The following is a 19,220-nucleotide window of genomic DNA, read 5'->3' on the forward strand; positions in this document are numbered from 1 at the left end:
CAGCCTTGTTGCCATGGTTCGTACAACCACTTGTTTAGGAGCATAATGCCCTGGAATACCTTAGCTACCAGCAGTGCAATCTTTATATGGTTTTACAGGTGACAATAAAGAAGATATGCTATAAAACCTATGATCGTGCATGCTAAGCTAAAAAACACTCCAAGCATTTAAAGATTGCATCATTTCTTAAGTCTATGACTTGTGATGTGTTGTCCTTGTTAACTAATGAAGAAACATTAAAAAACTATACCATTGTTGATGCAGCTCTTCAATAAGTGTATAAAATATTAGAAGTGAAAAACTCATATATTTCACCATCAATGGATAATTCTAAATTATGTCCAACAGCCTGGAATATGCGGGATGTGCGAATGACTTTATGCAGAAGCAGAAGTTTTTTCATCAACCCTTAAAAGAACGGTGGTATGATTACTCGAATCAGCATACTTGGGTAATTATAATTTAACCCTTGATTACTTGTATTTTTTTAGTTGCTAGTTTTTTTTACTTTAAGTTGATTGATTGTTTGCTTGAATAGTTTAGATAATCTATTTTTATAGGAAATAAAATTTCTCGAACTGCTATTGCAAAAATTTATGTCATTTCAATCCAATTTGGGTTAAGTTTATGCTTATAAAACATGCTTTATTTGTTTTTTATAGAACTTGTTCTAACTTATTTAACTTATTTATAAAACATGTTCTAACTTAATTACTCCTGACGGTCTGGTCTATTCTCGTAGAAATATATCTTTATCTCAATTAGTCTAGTTTGTTGCTAGAATTTTATATTAGTTTGAATTGATCAGACAGCGAGACACATGGATAATCACTAAATCTTAATTAATTAGGGACAAATATGATCTATGTGATAATGGATAGAAGCATTGTTGTGTATGTACTGCTGGAGTATAATCGTTCATAGGCTCATGCTTGGAGCTAGTGGGCTTGATTAGTGTTGTCGAATGACAAGTTCGTCCGTCGAAGGACTAGATTCACTCTTTTTTTAGAAGTATTACATCCGTCCTATAAAAGTTGAATTTATATGGAATTAAGGACATAATAGGAGGATAGACAAATAACTACCATAAACTCATTTAATGAACAAAGTACATGCATATATTCCATATATAAACTTGATTAGAAGGAAGGTTGAGACAACGGGTTAGTGATGGGAAGGAAGGAAGAAAGACTAATGGTCCCATATTAGTAGAAATACAATTTTTATGGGACAAAAGTTCAATGGTAGAAATTCAATTTTTATGGGACGAAGGCAGTATTAATGTTTAAAATTTTTTTGGATCCCTCAATACATGCCCCTTAGGGCCTATTTATAGACTTAGTACAAACTCATGTGCCCTAGGGTTATCAAGTGCATGGGAATTTACATGGCTACCCTTATAATAGGAACATTTATGAGGGTAATTGTAGGTAATTCAGCTTTGGGCTTCTTCTTGGGCCACCAAGTGGGCCTCCATAGGCCAGTTGGCCCCTTCGGGTCCTGAGCCCTTTGTTTTGAGGTGAAAGGTCCTTGACTCGTGGCGAAGATCTTCGGCTTTGTCTAGCGATTTGCCTTAAGCCTTCGTCTTCGTGACGACCGAAACTTTGCTGCCATGCTTCGCCCTAGCAACTGTGAATTGGTTTTAGCAGACTTGATCGAATGCCTTCATGACATGTCTCCAACAATTAGGATTGGAACAAAGAATTGGTTATCAATTGGCATACTTCTATGTATTTCTGTTGAAATTCAATTTTCAAGTGCTTGTAAGAATATATCTCGTCTCAATTAATCAGTTAAAGATCACATATATTCATGTTAAAAAGGAGTATTTTTATGAGGACATATTATTTGGATAGATTGTGGAGTACATTTTAACCTTATGCCACCCTACTTAGAGCAGGTACAATAGCAGCTATAAACATATTTTAAAGAGATAAATAAAAAGAAATAATAGTCTATAGCTAGCTGCAATACGGACTCCAAAACGTAATGTGTGTATGACAGGTGGGACCAGGTATTAATAGTATAGTAAGCAACTATTTAATGAATTGGCTATTACATTAGCTATAGATGATTTGGAGCTAGTAGTGGGCTATACCATTAAACTTGCTCTTATTGTGGGAACTAGTTCCAAAGCGTGGTGTGAAGAAAAACAACAGTGGGCATTCAATGTCCTACCACATCAGTTTCTTGGCATATTATAATGATGATCCTTCAGTCCGTGTGCTCTTCTTCGCTGAAGTGTGGGAGTCAAGCTTGAGCATTGAACTGCATCTTGGATTCTGCTAACTGAAAGCACTGCTACATAGTACATAGGAGTGCCATGTAAAAGAGAATGACATTTTCAGAAGTGTACATATGGAGCTCGCATGTGGAGTAACAAATGTAAACATCACAATAAAGGCTTACTTATCAATTAAGGAGCCTTATTGTTCCTTCAATATTCCTTAAAAAAATCCACCTTCCAAAGGAGCCTTATTGTTCTACCACATACTATGTAAAACTCTAGTACTCCTAATAACTGATATAATCCATCAATTACAATTTCAGTTCATAATATTTGGTACTGAAACAAAACTTCAACAGTAATAAACTATGGTAATTGGCATCAAATCAACATCCCAAGCCTAATAACAGATAGTCCATTGTTCACAATCTCATTCTGCATAAATAAATAGCATGGATCCAACATCCGAACCATGGTCTAGTTTAGTTCTTAACTTTTTCTTCAAACTTCCAACTTTTTCATCACATCAAAACTTTCCTACACACATAAACTTTCAACTTTTTCGTCACATCATTCCAATTTCAATCAAACTTCCAATTTTAGTGTGAACTAAACACACCCAGACCAGGAATAAACACCCTGAGGTGTGGGTGTACTGACCTAAATGAAGGTCCCCAGCCCCTACCTAGGTCCCAGCCAGCTCAATCAATATCAACATTAGTGTGGAGTGATAAGGTTTCAAGGATAAGAATGAGCTGATATAAGAAGGCGTGAAGGATTATTTGCCAGAAAAATATGTCCAAAAATATGGTTAATTACCAAGTAAATTTTCTGTTGCTTGTCCATCAGAAGAGCTCATTGCATCATTAATAACATAACAAGAATAGAACACGTAAAATATAAGAAAAATATTGTATAGGTAGTGCTCTAATTACATAGGTGCAGGGGCAGGTGAGATATGGTTCGGGTTCCAGCTGCTTGATAATCCTCCCCGATCCGAATTGGAGTGATTATGTACCACTCCCAAACCAGCAAACATTATATAAGTTATATGTAAGAAGAGAAGCCAGTTGTAGATGGAAGCGACGGCGAACGGATACTGCCTCCTGACGGTGTGAGCCCGGTGACTGAGCCACAAAAACCTCCAGAATGCACGCGCCGTCGTCACAGGTCCAATCCACTGTGCGACAAAGAGAGACAAAACGATGATGCCCACGTAGATAACAATGTACACGATGGATTCTGCCGTCGAGGTTCTCATCACGGCACGGGAGGCCGCGAAGAAGGCCAGGATTAGGCTGACGAGCGAGACCCAGATGCAGTGCAACGCCGCCACGAAGCTCTTCCACGACCCGGTGGAGCGCGACGCCTTCCCGTAGACGAGCAGGATCACGGCGATCACCGATGATGCTACCGCGATGGCGTCGAGGACCACGAACCATCTGAACAAGGACATGCCCTCGAGGCTTGCCGAGCCGTCGTTCGTGTACCCGCCCGGCATGTTGAATCCAGCTGCAAAGGCAACGGTGGCGATGAGCACGGCCACCACCGCGAGGCTGTCCGAAGTCCTCTCTATCCCCTTCCCTATGTTGTCATGGCCGCTCCATGGCTTCAGATGGTCATTCCTTTGTGGTCGGCATTGTGCCCCGAAAGCAACTAATGCCATCACGAACCTTACCTGCATTGTGTGCACACCATGGATATATATGTAAGTGTTTCTTTTATATGATGAAGATCAATAATCATATCATATAAAACTTCTACATCAAGATGCATTGGGACAATGCATGCGCATATTTGGTTATTGCTTACCATATTGAACAAACTGGGCGATGTGGAAGCGAGATCTAGCGGTGTGTGTCCATCGTCGTTCAAGACATCGGTTTGCACTTTCCCCTTCTGGAGTAGAGCATTCACGATGCCAGGCGCGCCGGCAACCACGGCGATGTGGAGCGGCGTGTTCCCATCCCCGTCCTGCGCATCCAGAAGACCACCGACCTGCTTGTGTTTCTTGATGGCAAGGGACACGATCGAGGAGCGCTTCTCCCTGACTGCGGAGTGCACGAAGGTCTCACCATGGCTGTCACGAAGCTCGACAGCATCAGGGCGGATCCCAATCAACTGCTTGACAACATCGGCATGCCCCAACTTAGCTGCGACATGAAGAGCAGAGAGGCCATCCGAGTCCTTCATGTACACTGTGCCAGGTGGCGCAGTGGCCATGATTGCACGTATGATTTTGCTGTTGCCATCGGATGCCGCGAAATGGAGCGGGGTGCTACCATTGCAGTCGACTTGGCTAGCCAGTTCTGGCTTCCATTGCAATAAGAGGTGAACCATCTCTGCAAAAGTCATAACTTTATCAATCAAGTTGATGAACGCATTCTTGTTTTGTGCTTGAAAGCTATCGAATCAACAAGCTGATATCTCACCTAAGCTCCGAAAGACAGCAGCATGCAGAGCATTCTGCGAGCTCGGCCCAACGGCTGATGCGTCACTGCAGGTAGTAACTATTGCTCTTACAGCAGGCACCGACCTGCTCATCACCGCCAAGTACAACGGAGACACGCCGACTTTGTTCAGCTCTGTCGCCTTTGCGTGTGCCGCGACAAGAGCCTCCACAGTGGCGCCATGACCATGCCTCGCTGCCAGATGTAGGGCCGTGTCCCCGGCCGTGTTCTGGCACCCCATGATATTCTCCACACGGTCCTGGGCTAGATGTACTAGGGTTGTCACGGTGCCGGTGTGCCCTTCCCTTGCTGCGCAGTGCAGAGGCGTGTTCAGTGCCGAGTTTCGACGAGAGAGGAAGTTGTTGTCCTTGATGAACCTGTGGTAGAGCTCCTTGATCAGCTCGATGTGCCCTTTCTCCGCTGCGACATGAAGAACGGTGTTCCTCTCCGCCGTCACCTCGAGTAGGTTGCATTGTTCATGCTGAATAATGCCTGAAAAAGGTGTTTGGAGCATTAAATGTTGTTTTCATGGTAACTAGCTGGGTCGCCCATGTAATTGCACGGCTAGCACCCATGTTAAATTATCTATTTTCTAATATATGATATTACTTAAAATTTGTTAAATAGCCATCACGTTGTCTTAGAACCTTAAAAGATTGAACCTTATCATCCCTTAATTTTTAATTTTATTGTTTTTAAAGTCACATCAGTCTCTACCTCTTACTCTAATTTTATCACCCTTCTATCTTGTTTTCCCGATTTACCATGGCTTCTATTTATCCTTCTTGAAATCTTTAATAATTGGGCCTTCTAGTTTTCAGAGTCCATTGTCTCGTCAGGTTCTGTTATTATAATGTTTAGAAGTGTCGTCAAACATCGCTATTGTACTCCTCTATGACCCATCCGTTGTCTCCCCTACTTATTGTTATTGGGATTTTAAAATTTGAACATAATTATCATTGGGGTTTATTTTTTTACTTTCTAGAAGTCCCGCCAACCGCCACCGGCTCCGGCACTATACTCCTGTATGGCCCGCCCATTGTTGCCTTCCCTATTTATTATTATTGAGATTAAAAAAATCGAAAATGATTGTCATTGCGGTTTATTTTTTTACTTTATATAAGTCCCACCAACTATCGTGACCTTGCTACCTAACGGTCTGTGTGTCGTCCTCCTCTTAATCGTCATTGGGATTCTATTCATGGTTTTGCTTATAGTTTTTAGATGTCCATTAACCACCACCATCTTACTCTTTTATGAGTCTATTGCTTCTCTCCTTTTTATTGTTATTTGTCATCATTGACATCTAGATAAACTGCTTTTTTTCAAAATTTCATATTTTTCATTCCAATATTTTTTTTACTTATAAAGTGTATTCCTACATGAAGTCCTATAATTATTTTTCTATTTTTTTATTTTTTTATTTTGAATTTTAATTAATCTCGTATTCAGTTTTATATGAACTCTTCTTACAATATTACTTATTTTTAATTCCGAATTTCAGTTATTTCTAAATTGTATTCCTATGTATGCATTTATTTATATATTTGTTTGAATGTTTCAATGTTGTAGCTAACTTTAGGGCGAATGTACCTAAAAGAATTGAATAGATGAAGATTAGACGTGCACGTATTTGTATTTGAAAATGGGGACAATTTTGATTTACGATACTAACATTACATCAATTTGTATGGCCTCCTTCATCGGCGCTTTGCACCTCAAGCAAACATCATGTTTGTCCCAAATAACTTCGGATATACTCCCTCTGTTTAAAATAATACTCACCATTGAATACTATTTACCTTTTTTACTTTTTCACTTTGACCGCTCGTTCCTTTTGTAAAAACTTTGAATATACTCAAAAGTATGAGACGTACATTAGCAAAATATATATGTGTTATACAATAAATACAACCATGCAACTTTTATAAATATGAGTTATATTTGGTACGAATTGAACTAATACTAATCTTTATAGTACATATTGTTCCCGTAGGACATTGATTTTGTATCTTTGATAATAAAAATATCATTGTAGCCTTATTGTAGGACAAGTCAAAAGTTTATGGATTTTTATCAAACCAAAACTTACCAGGGCCACAAGGTCTTTTGGTGCTCTTGTATGTACCACTAGCCTAGTTCCCGTACCGTTGCAACCAAAAAAAAAAGAGTTTCAAGCTTATCTATTACTACTAATTTAGTTTAAGTAATACTAATATTTTCTTATCAAACAAATTGGTGATTTTAAAATTTGAAGGAGCCAATAGTAAAATATGGGATGACTTGTTGAAAAGTGGTGTAATAGTATAAATTGTGGAGCCCAGCTGCTAGTAATAAAGGGTGGCGAGGAAATGGACATCACTGCTACTAACAACTTTTTAAGTAATACTCCCTCCGTCCCAAGATGTAGCTATTTTTAGCACAGTATCTTGTCCTAAAATGAAGCTATTTCTTCACCTACCTCCTCCTCTCAACCAATCACAACCATTCTTCTTTACCTAGTTTCTCTTTTCAACTAATCACACACTTCCTTCAATCATTCTCACATACTTTCTTAATACCCGTGCCAACCTCAAAAATGTCTTTATTTTGGGACGGAGGAAGTATAGATGAGCAGGATGTGGAAAAAATATGAAGTTGACGTGTTACGTCTTCTTGTAGGGTCATGTGTACGTCAAGAAAGAAACATGTCTGTATACAAGCAAAGAAAGGACCAATACAATTCTAAGTCACATTGAATCCTTGACGCATATCACATTCCTATTGTGACGTTTGAAATTAATGATTGAATAGACTAAGGACAGTTGCTTTTAGGGGTGAATTACATGTTATAAAATATACTCCCTACGTTTCAAAATATTTGACACCGTTAACTTTTTTAGTACGTGTTTGACCATTCGTCTTATTCAAAAAATTTAAGTAATTATTTATTCTTTTCATATTATTTGATTCATTGTTAAATATACTTTCATGTACACAAATAGTTTTACATATTTCATAATTTTTTTTAATAAGACGAACGGTCAAACATGTGCTAAAAAGTTAACGGTGTTAAATATTTTGAAACGGAGGGAGTAGTTTAGAACGAGTTATATGTAAGCAATGCTGATTAATGCCAATGAGTCGTAGTGACATTAAATCATATTTTTAGAAGCGTAACATTAATTAATTAATAATGCGAAAACAATATTCACTGGCCATTAGCCGAAAAAGAACGCATGGTAGTTGTACCTATCGACACAGTGAATGATTTGGATATATCCAAGTATCCAACATAGCTGGAATGTGTGACCACGAGTCACCGTGATCTCATGGCCAACCGCGAACGAAATAATACTTGCCTTGGTTTGTTATACATGTTGGAATTAATGAATGGGCCTTAGCCCACACGAAGATTAATTCTTTGGAAAATCACAAAAGCCCACCTCATGGGATGGCATGCATGTGGAGTTTAGTACCACCTTGCTTATTCTAGGAGAGGGGGACCTCCTTAAAAGGGAGGATGTCCTCCTAGCCACTTGAAGCATGTGTGGTGGAGAGAAGAGGGGAAACACGTGCTCGCCTCGCCTCGCCTCGCCTCGCCTCGCCTGGCAGGGCAGGCGGCGCGCGTGCACGACGTACGCGCAGTAGAGTCCGAATAAGTTACGCGCGACTTATCCGGTTCGGTTACGCGCAGTAGAGATCGTGCGGGCGCCCTGATCAAGCGACCCTTCTCTATATAAACCGACCTGCCGTCTTCACGCAACACTTGCGAAATCAATCTAGGGTTTGCCTCCTACTCTGTACTGCGCCGTCGCTCGTAGACTACTCCATCCCGCTCGCCGGCGTGCACCGGCGATCGGGAGAGCAGGTCTCCGGAACCTCTGCCTTTGACGTTCTGCACCGGGAGAAGGCGGCAATAAGGTTTTTGGGAAGCGCTTCGCGCGACTGCTCCCTGTTTGTTCGCGACGGCTCGCCTTCCTCTTCGCTCGCGTGTTTCGTGCCTTCGTAGACACCTGCGAAAAGTTTCAACCAAGCAACCGGTCTTTACGTCACCTCGGTACGTGTTCAATATGTTGCGCATATTTGATCTGTTCATATTATACTATGTAGTTTACATGTATAGATCTAATGATGCGTTCATGCTAGTTTTCATCTGTAATGTCATGATTTATTTATGGAATAGATTAAATCATTATATGTCTATAATATCAACAATACATGACTAATTATATGTTCAAGTTACAATTTTTCATGTGTTGTATTATTGTATAAGGTTAGGTTAGCTATTACCCAGCCAATAACTTAGAAAAAGTTAGACAGCTGATAAATAATACAATTGTATATACACTTATATCTTTGAAAAAAGACATCCGGCTGTGTTCATTTGAAGCACATTGGAAAGAAAAGCTCCTCGATTACCACACCTTCCTGAACTGTAAATAATGTGTTTTTTAAAAAGATTTCATAGGAATGGTTTGAAAATTATATTATATTATTTTTTAAATTTAAAATAATTAATACTTAATTAAGAGATAATCCATTATATGCCACTGACTTTGTCGCACGTCTACGATTTGCCACTGACTTTGTCACGTTCTACAATATGCCATCGACTTTTGCTTAACTTCTACGATTTACCATCACCGTCCGGTTAGCCACCGTTAGTACTGTACAAATTTATCGAAATGACCAAAATACCCCTATGACAAAAACTTCCAAAATTTGGATAAAATTATCAAAATATTATATTATAAACATAAGATTGTAAACATCCAAAATTTGACCAAAAACTTGAAATATGATATTTCATAATTTTTATCCAAATTTTGAAACCTTTTCTCCCAGGGGTATTTTGGTCATTTTGACAAATTTGTATAGTACTAACGGAGACTAACCGGACGGCGATGGTAAATTGTAGAAGTTAAGCAAAAGTCGATGGCATATTGTAGAACATGATAAAGTCAGTGGCAAATCGTAGACGTGTGATAAAGTCAGTGGTAAATAATGGATTCTCTCCTTGATTAATCATACACTGGTGACTCACCTCGTTGCGAGGATCTTCTACAATCACCTCCTCTCAAACACAACAGACCTGTTATATAACTCAAACTATGTAAAGAGTTTCACATTGATTGGAGAGAATCAATTAAGATGGCATATGCTGCAGTAAAATACTCTCTTCGCAAATGAACCAGACTGCAGCAATACTCTGTCTGTGGTTTACTGTTAATTAATCAAATTACCAGCGACTTGATGACGATGTCCTGCTGCTGATCCAGCGCCGTGCCGTTGTTGCAGAAGCAACGCCACGACCTCCTCCGAGCGGCCGCTGCGTGCAGCGCGATAGAGAGACGGGCACATCTCCATGCGAGGCGTCGACTCACCACTCGCCGCCGCCGCAGGTGGCTGATCTGCGGACGGCGAGCCTGAATAACGGTGCTGCGCGAGCTGGACTACGACATGGTGATCCATTGATGGAGTATATATCTGGCTAGCTATAGCTACTGCGCGAAGAACTAGAGAGGAATATATGCGAGTACGAACTAGCTGTGGACTGTGGCAGAGCTAGGAGGGAGATGATACGGCCTAATCTGGACTGAATTTGAGGCGGTGAATTGCCCGGCCTCTGCAACCCTTCCTTGTTGCTGCTGCTACTGTCATGGCAAAGTCTCCTATACTCTCAACAGCGTGAAACAAATTTACTGCGGTCAGTTTCAAACCAAACAAAAGGTCTTATCTTTTCGCTTAGGCTTTTATTTATCAGTCAAAATTAAATTTTTTAACCTTAAATTTGGAGCTGATTTTAAGGTTTTTTTTATCAAAATTTTTTTCATCATTTGCTTTTACCCATATGCATATAGACGTTGTGTCTAGATTCATTAACATCTACAGGAATGTGGGCAACGCTAGAAAGTCTAACATTATAAAACGGGGGAACTAGATAGCTAAGAATACGTATATAAAAGTTTTATTCACAAATTACCTTTCGTTTGCAAATATGCTAAGTGAAACAATGGCTCCAAAAGTGTAGCATGTACTCACTCTGTTAAAAAAAATCCAATTCTAAATATGTATATGGACAAACACTTTTAGAATTGGGTTGTTTTTGACAAAAAAAAAATGTAAAGAAGTCCAGATCTGAAGAACATCTTCTATTCATCTCACCCGGTTCTAGAGATCGAATCCCCTTGCCCTAGAAAAAGGGACGAACGGTCATTTTTACACACATAGGAGAACATCTTTTACTCGTATCGTACTAGTACATTTTGCTTTAGAAAAATTTTCAAGAGCTTTGCTTGCTTAGCCTGCAATCCTAAAAACATCGATATGTGACTACCTGACAGGATGAGTGTGTCTTTTTATTTAAAACTCTCTCTGTTATTTTATTTGACGTTCTAGCTCAAATCGGATCAGTGTTTACGTTCGCGGTTTTGATCCTAGTATAAAAAACCGGACCACCCCGGCGGTTGAACCGGAATCAGGCCTCTCACCGGTTCGGTTTAGTAAAAAGACCGATTATGCATTTGACCCAATAGGAACGAACCGGGCTAGTAAGAACCGGCGGTTCACTATAAGTTCAGCTAACGCTTGGGCTAGCCTTATAAGGCCCATCATCCTACTCCACGGCCCATTTACATTTTAATTATTTCACCCGTTTCTTAATTTGGTCAAACATGTCTGAAGGGTCAAATAAAGAAAAACGGAGGGAGTACGAAGGATAATCCGGTTTTTACTCTAAAGAGGCTGAAGGAGGAGGCATTGGACTGAAGAGCCACGCCGACGGACGGTGGCGGTTTGTACATAGCGAGCCGCGTGCGATCGAGCTCATCGCGATTCGACCGTGTGAAGTCCGGCACGCCATCCCTGGATCTCGGACGAACGGCTATATAGCTTGGTTCAAGGCTCGGAAGGCTGGCTGGCCTGGATCAGGTCGACTAGCTTGTCTTAGCAGTATCCCTGTTTGTGCTTAATATAACAATCAATCAGCTATGGCTTGGCTCGGTTAAAAAGGAGAGAGAGAGAGAATGAATTTCGAATTATGTTGAAAATTTTCAATTATTACCTTTATAGTACAATTTATACATACCCCTTTTACAATATTTCAAATCCAAATTAAAACTATACATCAAGTAAAATATGTATGAACAAGATGGTTGGTGGAGGCGCCTCCAATCTCATTCCTCCAGAGTAAAATATATACAGGATGGTTTTATTAGCTGTAAAAATTTCCCTTTGATACCCAAAATAAACTCTCTACACAATCATCCTTCTTATATCAATGAGTTTTATTCTGAATATATCACTCATATCTCACTGACATGTAAGCTTAGTTTCATGCATGTCCCATATATTCTCACATATTCTCACATAAGTGCGGGGGCAGTGAGATGTTATGGATTACCTGATAATCTTCTACCAAAAAATAAGGCATCATTCCCAAAACAGAAAGTTCATGTTTCATTTCATGTTCAAGTTCACGATGTTATTCATGTTTCATTCATCTGGAAGTTTTTGTTTACATTATTCAAGTACCATGCGTAGTCATGGGAGTGCAATTTGGATCTTTGTTCATGATCCTTGAGAAGCGTTGATTACGCTTGCTCGGCTTACCGGTAATGCTAAGAGGATATTCATACCTGCCCGGGAGTGAACTACTATATTTTGACTTCTTTGTTTTAGAATAATGTAAATCCAAATTTTCATATTGGTTTCTTATTGCATTAAACTTGTCTATGTTTTACTAGTTTAATGTTGTACTTGCTGAGTAATCTTTACTCACTCTTGTGTTTAATTTGGTTTTTAGGTACCTAATGACTTTTGATCGGCATAGGGCGGGGTACGCGGTTACCTGGGGTGTTACATCGACGACGCGAGATGTGCCAGCAACCAGATGCACATGCTGGTTGCGAAATTACTACCTGTTTGGAATAACTTAAAATTGTTAAACTTTGATTCTTTATAATATCTCACTTGTCCTTATAACAATTAAATAAAGAGAACCAGTCTATGAAAGTAACCAAAAACCAATAATAAAATCTAATAGTCTCGTGATTAGACAATGTGGAATGATTTTAGAAAGATGAGGTTCTCTTTTAAAACTCCATTGCAACACACGGGCATTTAGCTAGTAATATAAGTAGATTTATTATCTTACCAATAGGGGCATCATACAAAGTTTGAAACTAAATTAGATGAAAGTTAGACATTAATTTGTATAGAAAATCACACAAGGACTACACATATTTGAATTCTATTTAAATGGCGATATTAATGGCTAATTTGGCAGAGCTCCATGTCTAGCTCCATCCTGGAGCTGGAGCCTAACCAAAATGGTCTTATGTCCACCTAAAATGGGAGTTGAGCGAGCTAATTAAAATGCTCTCACAAAATGAGTTAGAGAGATGGAGCGGGATTTAGGCTGCTCCACAACTCTATTCCAGACCTAGCTCTTAAAATTAAATTTAAAAATTGAAAGCTCTGCCAATAAGGGTGGATTCAATGTAGATGCCGGGGGGACTCAAGTCTCCCCTACCCCACTAGATCACCATTGAGGTAAGAAGAGAGGGGAGTGGGAAGAAGAGAAAGAGAAGGAAGAGTAAGGTGGCTTAAGGAGGAAGAATGAGATAAACCCTTCTCTATTAGAATTATGGATCCGTCCCTGCCGGCCAAACAGGTACGGATACTCCTTCATACAATCTCATCCGGGGGTATCTCAAGGAAATCAAGGTTGTGCCAAGTAACTTTGGGCCATTCAGCTGTATATAAGGCATCCAAGTCTCCAAAAATATCATCAAACTTTGTAATAGTTTATACAAAAGATTAATCATAATGTATATTTGGTGCAGATAGTAAGCTTCATATTAAAAATAACTCACACAGGATTTTTATATTGTAGCTATCATAGTAATAAAATAATGTAGGACAAGTCAAAGTCTAATTAAGGATTACAGTGGAACGAAAACTTGCAAGTGTTGTTGATCTATGAGCATGACGTTTGCAGGTTGCAACCACGACATTGCTACATGTTCCAATAGGATTACTGGAGGCCTTGTCAAGAAAGATACAGCTCTATATGAAAACCAAGATTTTTTTTTTGAGAACTTAGTATAAAAAACCAAGATAAGAAGTCCAAGATACTCCTATATACTTCTACATTCAAAACCACCTTGATGTATGGCTTGATGTTACGTATATTTCCCAATTCCCAAAACAAGCCAGCTAGCGCTAACACCTCCATTTACTAGAAGATATATACGGACCGCTCAACATAGATCGGATATAGGAAAAAATAATAGTAGAGATTAAACAAACTAAAACAGATCCGCCAATGGAGCATGTTCCATAGTATAGCACACTACTACCTCCAATTCATCTATAGCCAATTTAATAACCAATTCATACAATAGTTGCTTACTATACTATTAATATATGGTCCCACCTGTTATACATACATTGTGTCTTAGAGTCCGTGCTACAGCTGCCTACAAATCTGTAGCCCACTGCTCTTCTCTCTCATCGTTTATCTCATTAAAATATGTTTATAGCTAGCTAATAGCCTGCTATTGTACCTGCTCTTAGAAGTACACAATAATTTTACTCTTGCCTTTAGTCCATCTAAAAATAGTAAATCTAAAAGTAGCTGTGTTTTAGAATAAATGGAGTATAATAAGTTTAGGCTATTCGTTGCGCAAGTTTATCAAGAGAAAAAAAATTCAATGAAGAAGAGTCGGCAGTAAACTCGAGATCTGTGTGTGCTGTTAATATTACTTACCAGCGAGATGATGATGACGATCTCCTCCTGCATCAGCACCGTGCCGTCGCTGCAGGAGCAGCGCCATGGCATCCTCCGCTGGCCCTCCGTGTGCAGCGAGAGATACAGAGACGGGCACATCATCTCGATCCGTGCGACGCTCTGCAGACGCCGAAGAACCAGCTGCCGGCGGCTGCTGCGGAGGGCAAGAATTAAATTTGCGAATATACTTATTTTTTCAATAATTTATATTTATATATATGCATGGAATTTTTTTGTAAAAATATACTCGTCCCGCGGGATGAAAATGCGGGACCGCGACGGTCCCGCAGCTTCAAAACGCGGGACCGTCAGTCCCGCGGTAGACCGCGCGGCACTGCAACGGTTCCGCAGCTCCAAAACGCGGGACCGTCGCGGTCCCGCGGTTCCAATATGCGGCACCGTGTGTGCTAGCGATTTTTATACTCTGCGTACTGTTGAACACTGTTGAAGTGTTTGGGCACTGTTTCGCACTGTGCAACACTGTTTCGTACTGTGCGTGGGGCGCTTCCGCACATTGGAACCGCGGGATTGCCCATGAACAGTGACAAAACAGTGACAAACAGTAAAAAAAACAGTCCTAAATAGTGCCACGCAGTATAAATTCGCTGTCATATAATAAGCGCGTGGCAGAGGACGGGAACGAGCCGTCCCGCGCAACCGTGACGCGCAATCGGCGCGGTCCCGCGCATTGGCGACGCGCGACCGGCGCGGTCCCGCACAACGGAGACGCGGGACCGTCTCGGGACGCGTGGGCGCGAGAGGGAGGCGGTGCCGCACTTCCGCGCCGCGGGAGCGAGACGGTGCCGCATGGACGTTCTGCGCGACCGCCAGTCCCGCGGAATGGAAGAGCGGCACTACTCGGTCCCGCGTCCCCGCCGTGCGGCGAAGGTATATTTGTGCAAATATTTTTCATGCAGATATATAAACATAAAATATTAAAAAAAGGGTATATTTTCAATTTTTTTCCCGGAGGGCAACGCGAGAGCTGGACTACATGTCGACTACGATCCATTCAATAATATGTGTAGCTAGCTAGGGGATAAATTAATTAACCGCCTGATCAAGACTGAATTTGATGCTGTGAATGGCCTCACCAAGTGTTCTATGCTCCTTTGCTCGATCTATATGCATGTATAACTATATAAAGCGGATCTATTATCTAAAAAAAACTATAAATATTAAGCTGATCAAGTCGTTATCAGGTCGTACTGCATACGCTTGAGCCAGGATTAATGCTATTTTTCCTACAAGGAATACGTGGAAAAAATTTTGGAAATATACGTGTTTTTGACCGGAATTGCAAAAGTAGGTTGATTAGGGGCAGTTTTGCGGAAATATACTGGCATCGCGCTTTGAATGTGCGAGAGCGCGATATCATCGCGCATGGAATGCGCGAAAGCGGCGGCGCTATCGCTAATTGAGAGGGAGGGAGCGCTAATGCATCGGTCTCACATTCGGAAAGCGCGAGAGCGAAGTGGTCTCGCACTTTTAGCGTGGGCCGGCCGGCCGACGCCGCCTGACGCACTCGGGCCAGGAAGCGGTCTCGCACTTTGAGTGCGCAATAGCGTGTGCAGTATCGCGGTCGGCTCGCGTGAGACCGTAGCGACGGGGGCCGTCTGACGCACGTGGGTCCCGGAGAGGTCTCGCTCTATGTGCTAGCGAGAGCGCGGTCAGTATCGCGCTATACGCGAGCGAGAGCGCCAGGGGTATCGCGGTCGGCTAGCGCGATACCGTTGCGGCGTGGCCCACCCCTAATCAGCTGCTAATCCCGTGGGAGGCGACAGCGATGGCTTCGGTCTCGCTCTTTGAAAGCGCGAGACCGCGAGCGATATCGCACCTCGCGGGCGTGAGAGCGGTGAGCTAATTGCGCATATGTGGCCTTCTCGCTTTCGCGCATGCCGCGTCACCGGTCTCGCGCGCGCAAAGCGCGATACCGCGTGCCCACATTTCCCCCGTCGCGTCACTCTCGGTCTCGCGCTTTCGGATTACGATACCGACCTTGGTCTCGCGCAACGAAAAAGCGAGAGCGATGGCTCCGCCTGAGGTAGTTTCGTGGATTTCTCCACGTGGCGTTCTCGCGCTACGGAAAAGCGATACCGCTGCAGTTTCGCCTTTCGCTTCCGCGATACCGCCAACTCAACTTCGCTTTCGCTCTTTCACATCGCGATTTCGCCACGTTATCGCACTTTTCAGATGCGAACATCAGTATCGCTCTTCCAAACAGCGATACCGATAGTATATTTCCGCAAAACCTTCGTTATCCGATATATTTTTACAAAATCAATGGACAAACAGTATATTTTCAAAAAAATTTCGGAATACGTGTCCTAAGGTTCCAGCATCTAGGAATCAGCCAGTAGTATATATATGCGTCCAGAAATATCTGATCAATCTGACTTATTCTTAATATAACACCAATCCTTCAATTTTTCCTACCCTCGCCTTAATATATGGACTAGTTCTTGTCCGCCATGACGCCTCGTCACACTCGCAGGTTTGCATTGCATATAAGTCGATAAACACAGGTAACCATCATTGGGGCCCAATAGGGGATCGCCACAAAGATGGTAGTTAGTGGTGCCAAGGGGAGTTCGGCCGAACCACCTCCACCGTCTCTGGCCATCGCATTTCTCCTGTATATGACTTGTGGGCCCGGCCCCTGAGGTAGTTGACGATGGTTTGGCCCCTCTTAAGTCGGTTTATACTGTCATGTGGGTCCTCCGATCCTTGTACTCGCACATAATTGGTCGAAGAACATTTTCATGGTATATTGGGTGTATTTTCTCCTTAATTAACCTGCATATATATATATATATATATATATATATATATATATATATATATATATATATATATATATATATATATATATATATATATATATATATATACCAAAACTAGTGGAAATGGTTAGTAATAAACTCCTACCACTAAGTTTTGATAGTATATTTGATATCTTTTATGTATGAGTTGACGGTTAAAGTTTGCACTTAATGACCGTCAACACCAGCCCACGAATTTTGTGGTGTGGGCCAGTACTCGGGTTGGTTCATTGGAGGGTGAGGCGCGATGCTGCTCGGCTGGTTGCCGCCACCACCACCGCCTCTGCCGCCGCGACATCGGTGATTGCGAGAAGAATTGTTCCCACAGCCTTGATTCTCGTTGGAGCCGCATTTGTTCCCTGCACCGAAATAGGTGGCGTGGGCGGGGTTGGAGCCGACGAGCAGCTTGGCGAAGGTGCTGGCGAGGAAGACAGTGGACTGGTCGGTGTGCCTGTTCGCCTTGGAGAGTTCCTCAAGTAGAAGTTGAGAGCGCACGTCGGCGAAAGACAGGAATGGGCACTGCATCGTTATTAAGGTTTGCATATTATCAAACTTGGAGCTCCAACTGTTGAGGGTGGTGACGACGAGATAGCGGTTCGTGACAGGGTCGCCAAGGGAGTCCGCCATGGCCTTCATCTTGCGGCAGTAGTCGGTGATAGATAGGTCAACTTGATGGAATGTGCGAAACTCAACAGAGAGATTGAGCGCACGTCGTTCACTGTTGCCAAGGAATTGCAACTTGAGCACTCGCTAGATGGAGTGTGCGGTTGCGGTGTGCGACATAACCTCCTAGAGGAGACCGGCAGAGATGGAGCCGTACAGCCACCAGAGAACAATGCAATCCATCTGAAGCCAGTCGGAGTGGTCGGGGTAGTAAGCGCTGAAGAGAACGTGGTATGCCAAAGCATATTTGCCAAGAGCCACAATGAAGAGGGAGTGAGGGACTCCAGAGCGTCGTGTTGTAGAAGCCGGATGCAGATGGCCCTACAGCAAGACGAGCCACGGCGAAGAGGGACTCCAGGACAGGCGGCAGAGAGGCCGCACCGGAGGGGGCCGAGGAGATCGGTGGGGGAATCGGCACGGTGGATACCGGAGGAGTCGTAGTGTCAGTAGTCGGTGGTGGATCAATCGGCGCTGGGGATGTGGAGGAGGAAAAGAGCGAGGCGAAGGCATTGGTGATGGCGTCGTGGGGGGCTTGAGAAGCGTGCTTAGCAGCGACGTTGGCGATAGTCGAAGCGGTGCCTGGATCGACGTCGGTAGAGGCAGAGGTAGTGAAGGAGTCGCGCACCGCGTCGGCGATGGCTTTGACAACCTTCTCAAGAGCGGTGCTTGCAGATTCGGAGGAAAAGGGCAACGACATGGCGTCGTGCGGCGCTAAGGAGAGCACGCGGGGGTTTGGGTTTGGAGTGGAGCGAAAGCGGAGATGAATCTGGTACCATGTGGGAAGGAATAACTCAACGCAATTGTATTGATCACGGAGTGTTTACATATATAAGCCCGTCCATATAACCACTCAACTAACTTATAGCAACAGAATCGGAAGGATAAGGAACAGGGATTTGAGGAGATAAGATACATGCAAACAGTATAGTCTAACAATATATATCATATATGTACACACAAATACACAATTGTCCCAGAAAAGCCTAGACGTTATTATCCATTAAGTCTTATAGATAGATATAGACCAACGATCAGATGTAGCCATATATGCACGATGCAGCTATGGACTTGAACTGACCAGAGCTTAATCAGCTTTTTGAAAGTGCCAAGAAGGCACCAACGTATGCCAAGATGTTTGTGACAACGAAGACAGAATAGTTACGCGAGTAAGTGCCGGCAAACGGATACTGCCGAGCGACACGCCTGTGATGTCTCTCAGGCAATAAACTGCTGAACATAAACTTCACGAAGCTGATCCACGACGCCGGCTTAGTCAAGATCAT

The 19,220-nt window shown here is 42.3% G+C and overlaps 1 protein-coding gene across 2 annotated transcripts; it reads right to left on the reverse strand.

The window, feature by feature from the left end:
- Nucleotides 1-3,008: 3,008 nt before the first annotated feature.
- Nucleotides 3,009-10,323, reverse strand: LOC4349951 (ankyrin repeat-containing protein At5g02620). Of its 2 annotated transcripts, XM_015760549.3 has the most exons (5): nucleotides 9,903-10,323; nucleotides 9,704-9,751; nucleotides 4,660-5,169; nucleotides 4,040-4,569; nucleotides 3,009-3,905 (listed from the first exon to the last, which is right to left on the reverse strand). In XM_015760549.3, the coding sequence occupies exons 1-5, from the start codon at nucleotides 10,129-10,131 to the stop codon at nucleotides 3,159-3,161; spliced, it is 2,064 nt and encodes a 687-aa protein (XP_015616035.1). In that variant the 5' UTR covers nucleotides 10,132-10,323; the 3' UTR covers nucleotides 3,009-3,158. The 2 variants fall into 2 exon arrangements, 1 of the variants encoding a protein (XP_015616035.1); XR_010737304.1 differs by lacking the exons at nucleotides 3,009-3,905; nucleotides 4,040-4,569; nucleotides 4,660-5,169 and adding an exon at nucleotides 8,533-8,672 and having other exon boundaries at nucleotides 9,903-9,993.
- Nucleotides 10,324-19,220: the final 8,897 nt, after the last annotated feature.

Source organism: Oryza sativa, chromosome 11, assembly GCF_034140825.1.
Source record: "Oryza sativa Japonica Group chromosome 11, ASM3414082v1".
Classification (NCBI taxonomy): Eukaryota; Viridiplantae; Streptophyta; class Magnoliopsida; order Poales; family Poaceae; genus Oryza; species Oryza sativa.

What these genes read in the sequence shown, in the direction of transcription:
- LOC4349951 (XM_015760549.3), bottom strand. Translation starts at nt 10,131, where the DNA reads ATGGATCACCATGTCGTAGTCCAGCTCGCGCAGCACCGTTATTCAGGC. An exon ending in ACATCGTCATCAAGTCGCTG is followed by an intron (nt 9,752 to 9,902) that starts GTAATTTGATTA and finishes GTTATATAACAG; the next exon opens with GTCTGTTGTGTTTGAGAGGA. An exon ending in TGCTGTCTTTCGGAGCTTAG is followed by an intron (nt 4,570 to 4,659) that starts GTGAGATATCAG and finishes TGACTTTTGCAG; the next exon opens with AGATGGTTCACCTCTTATTG.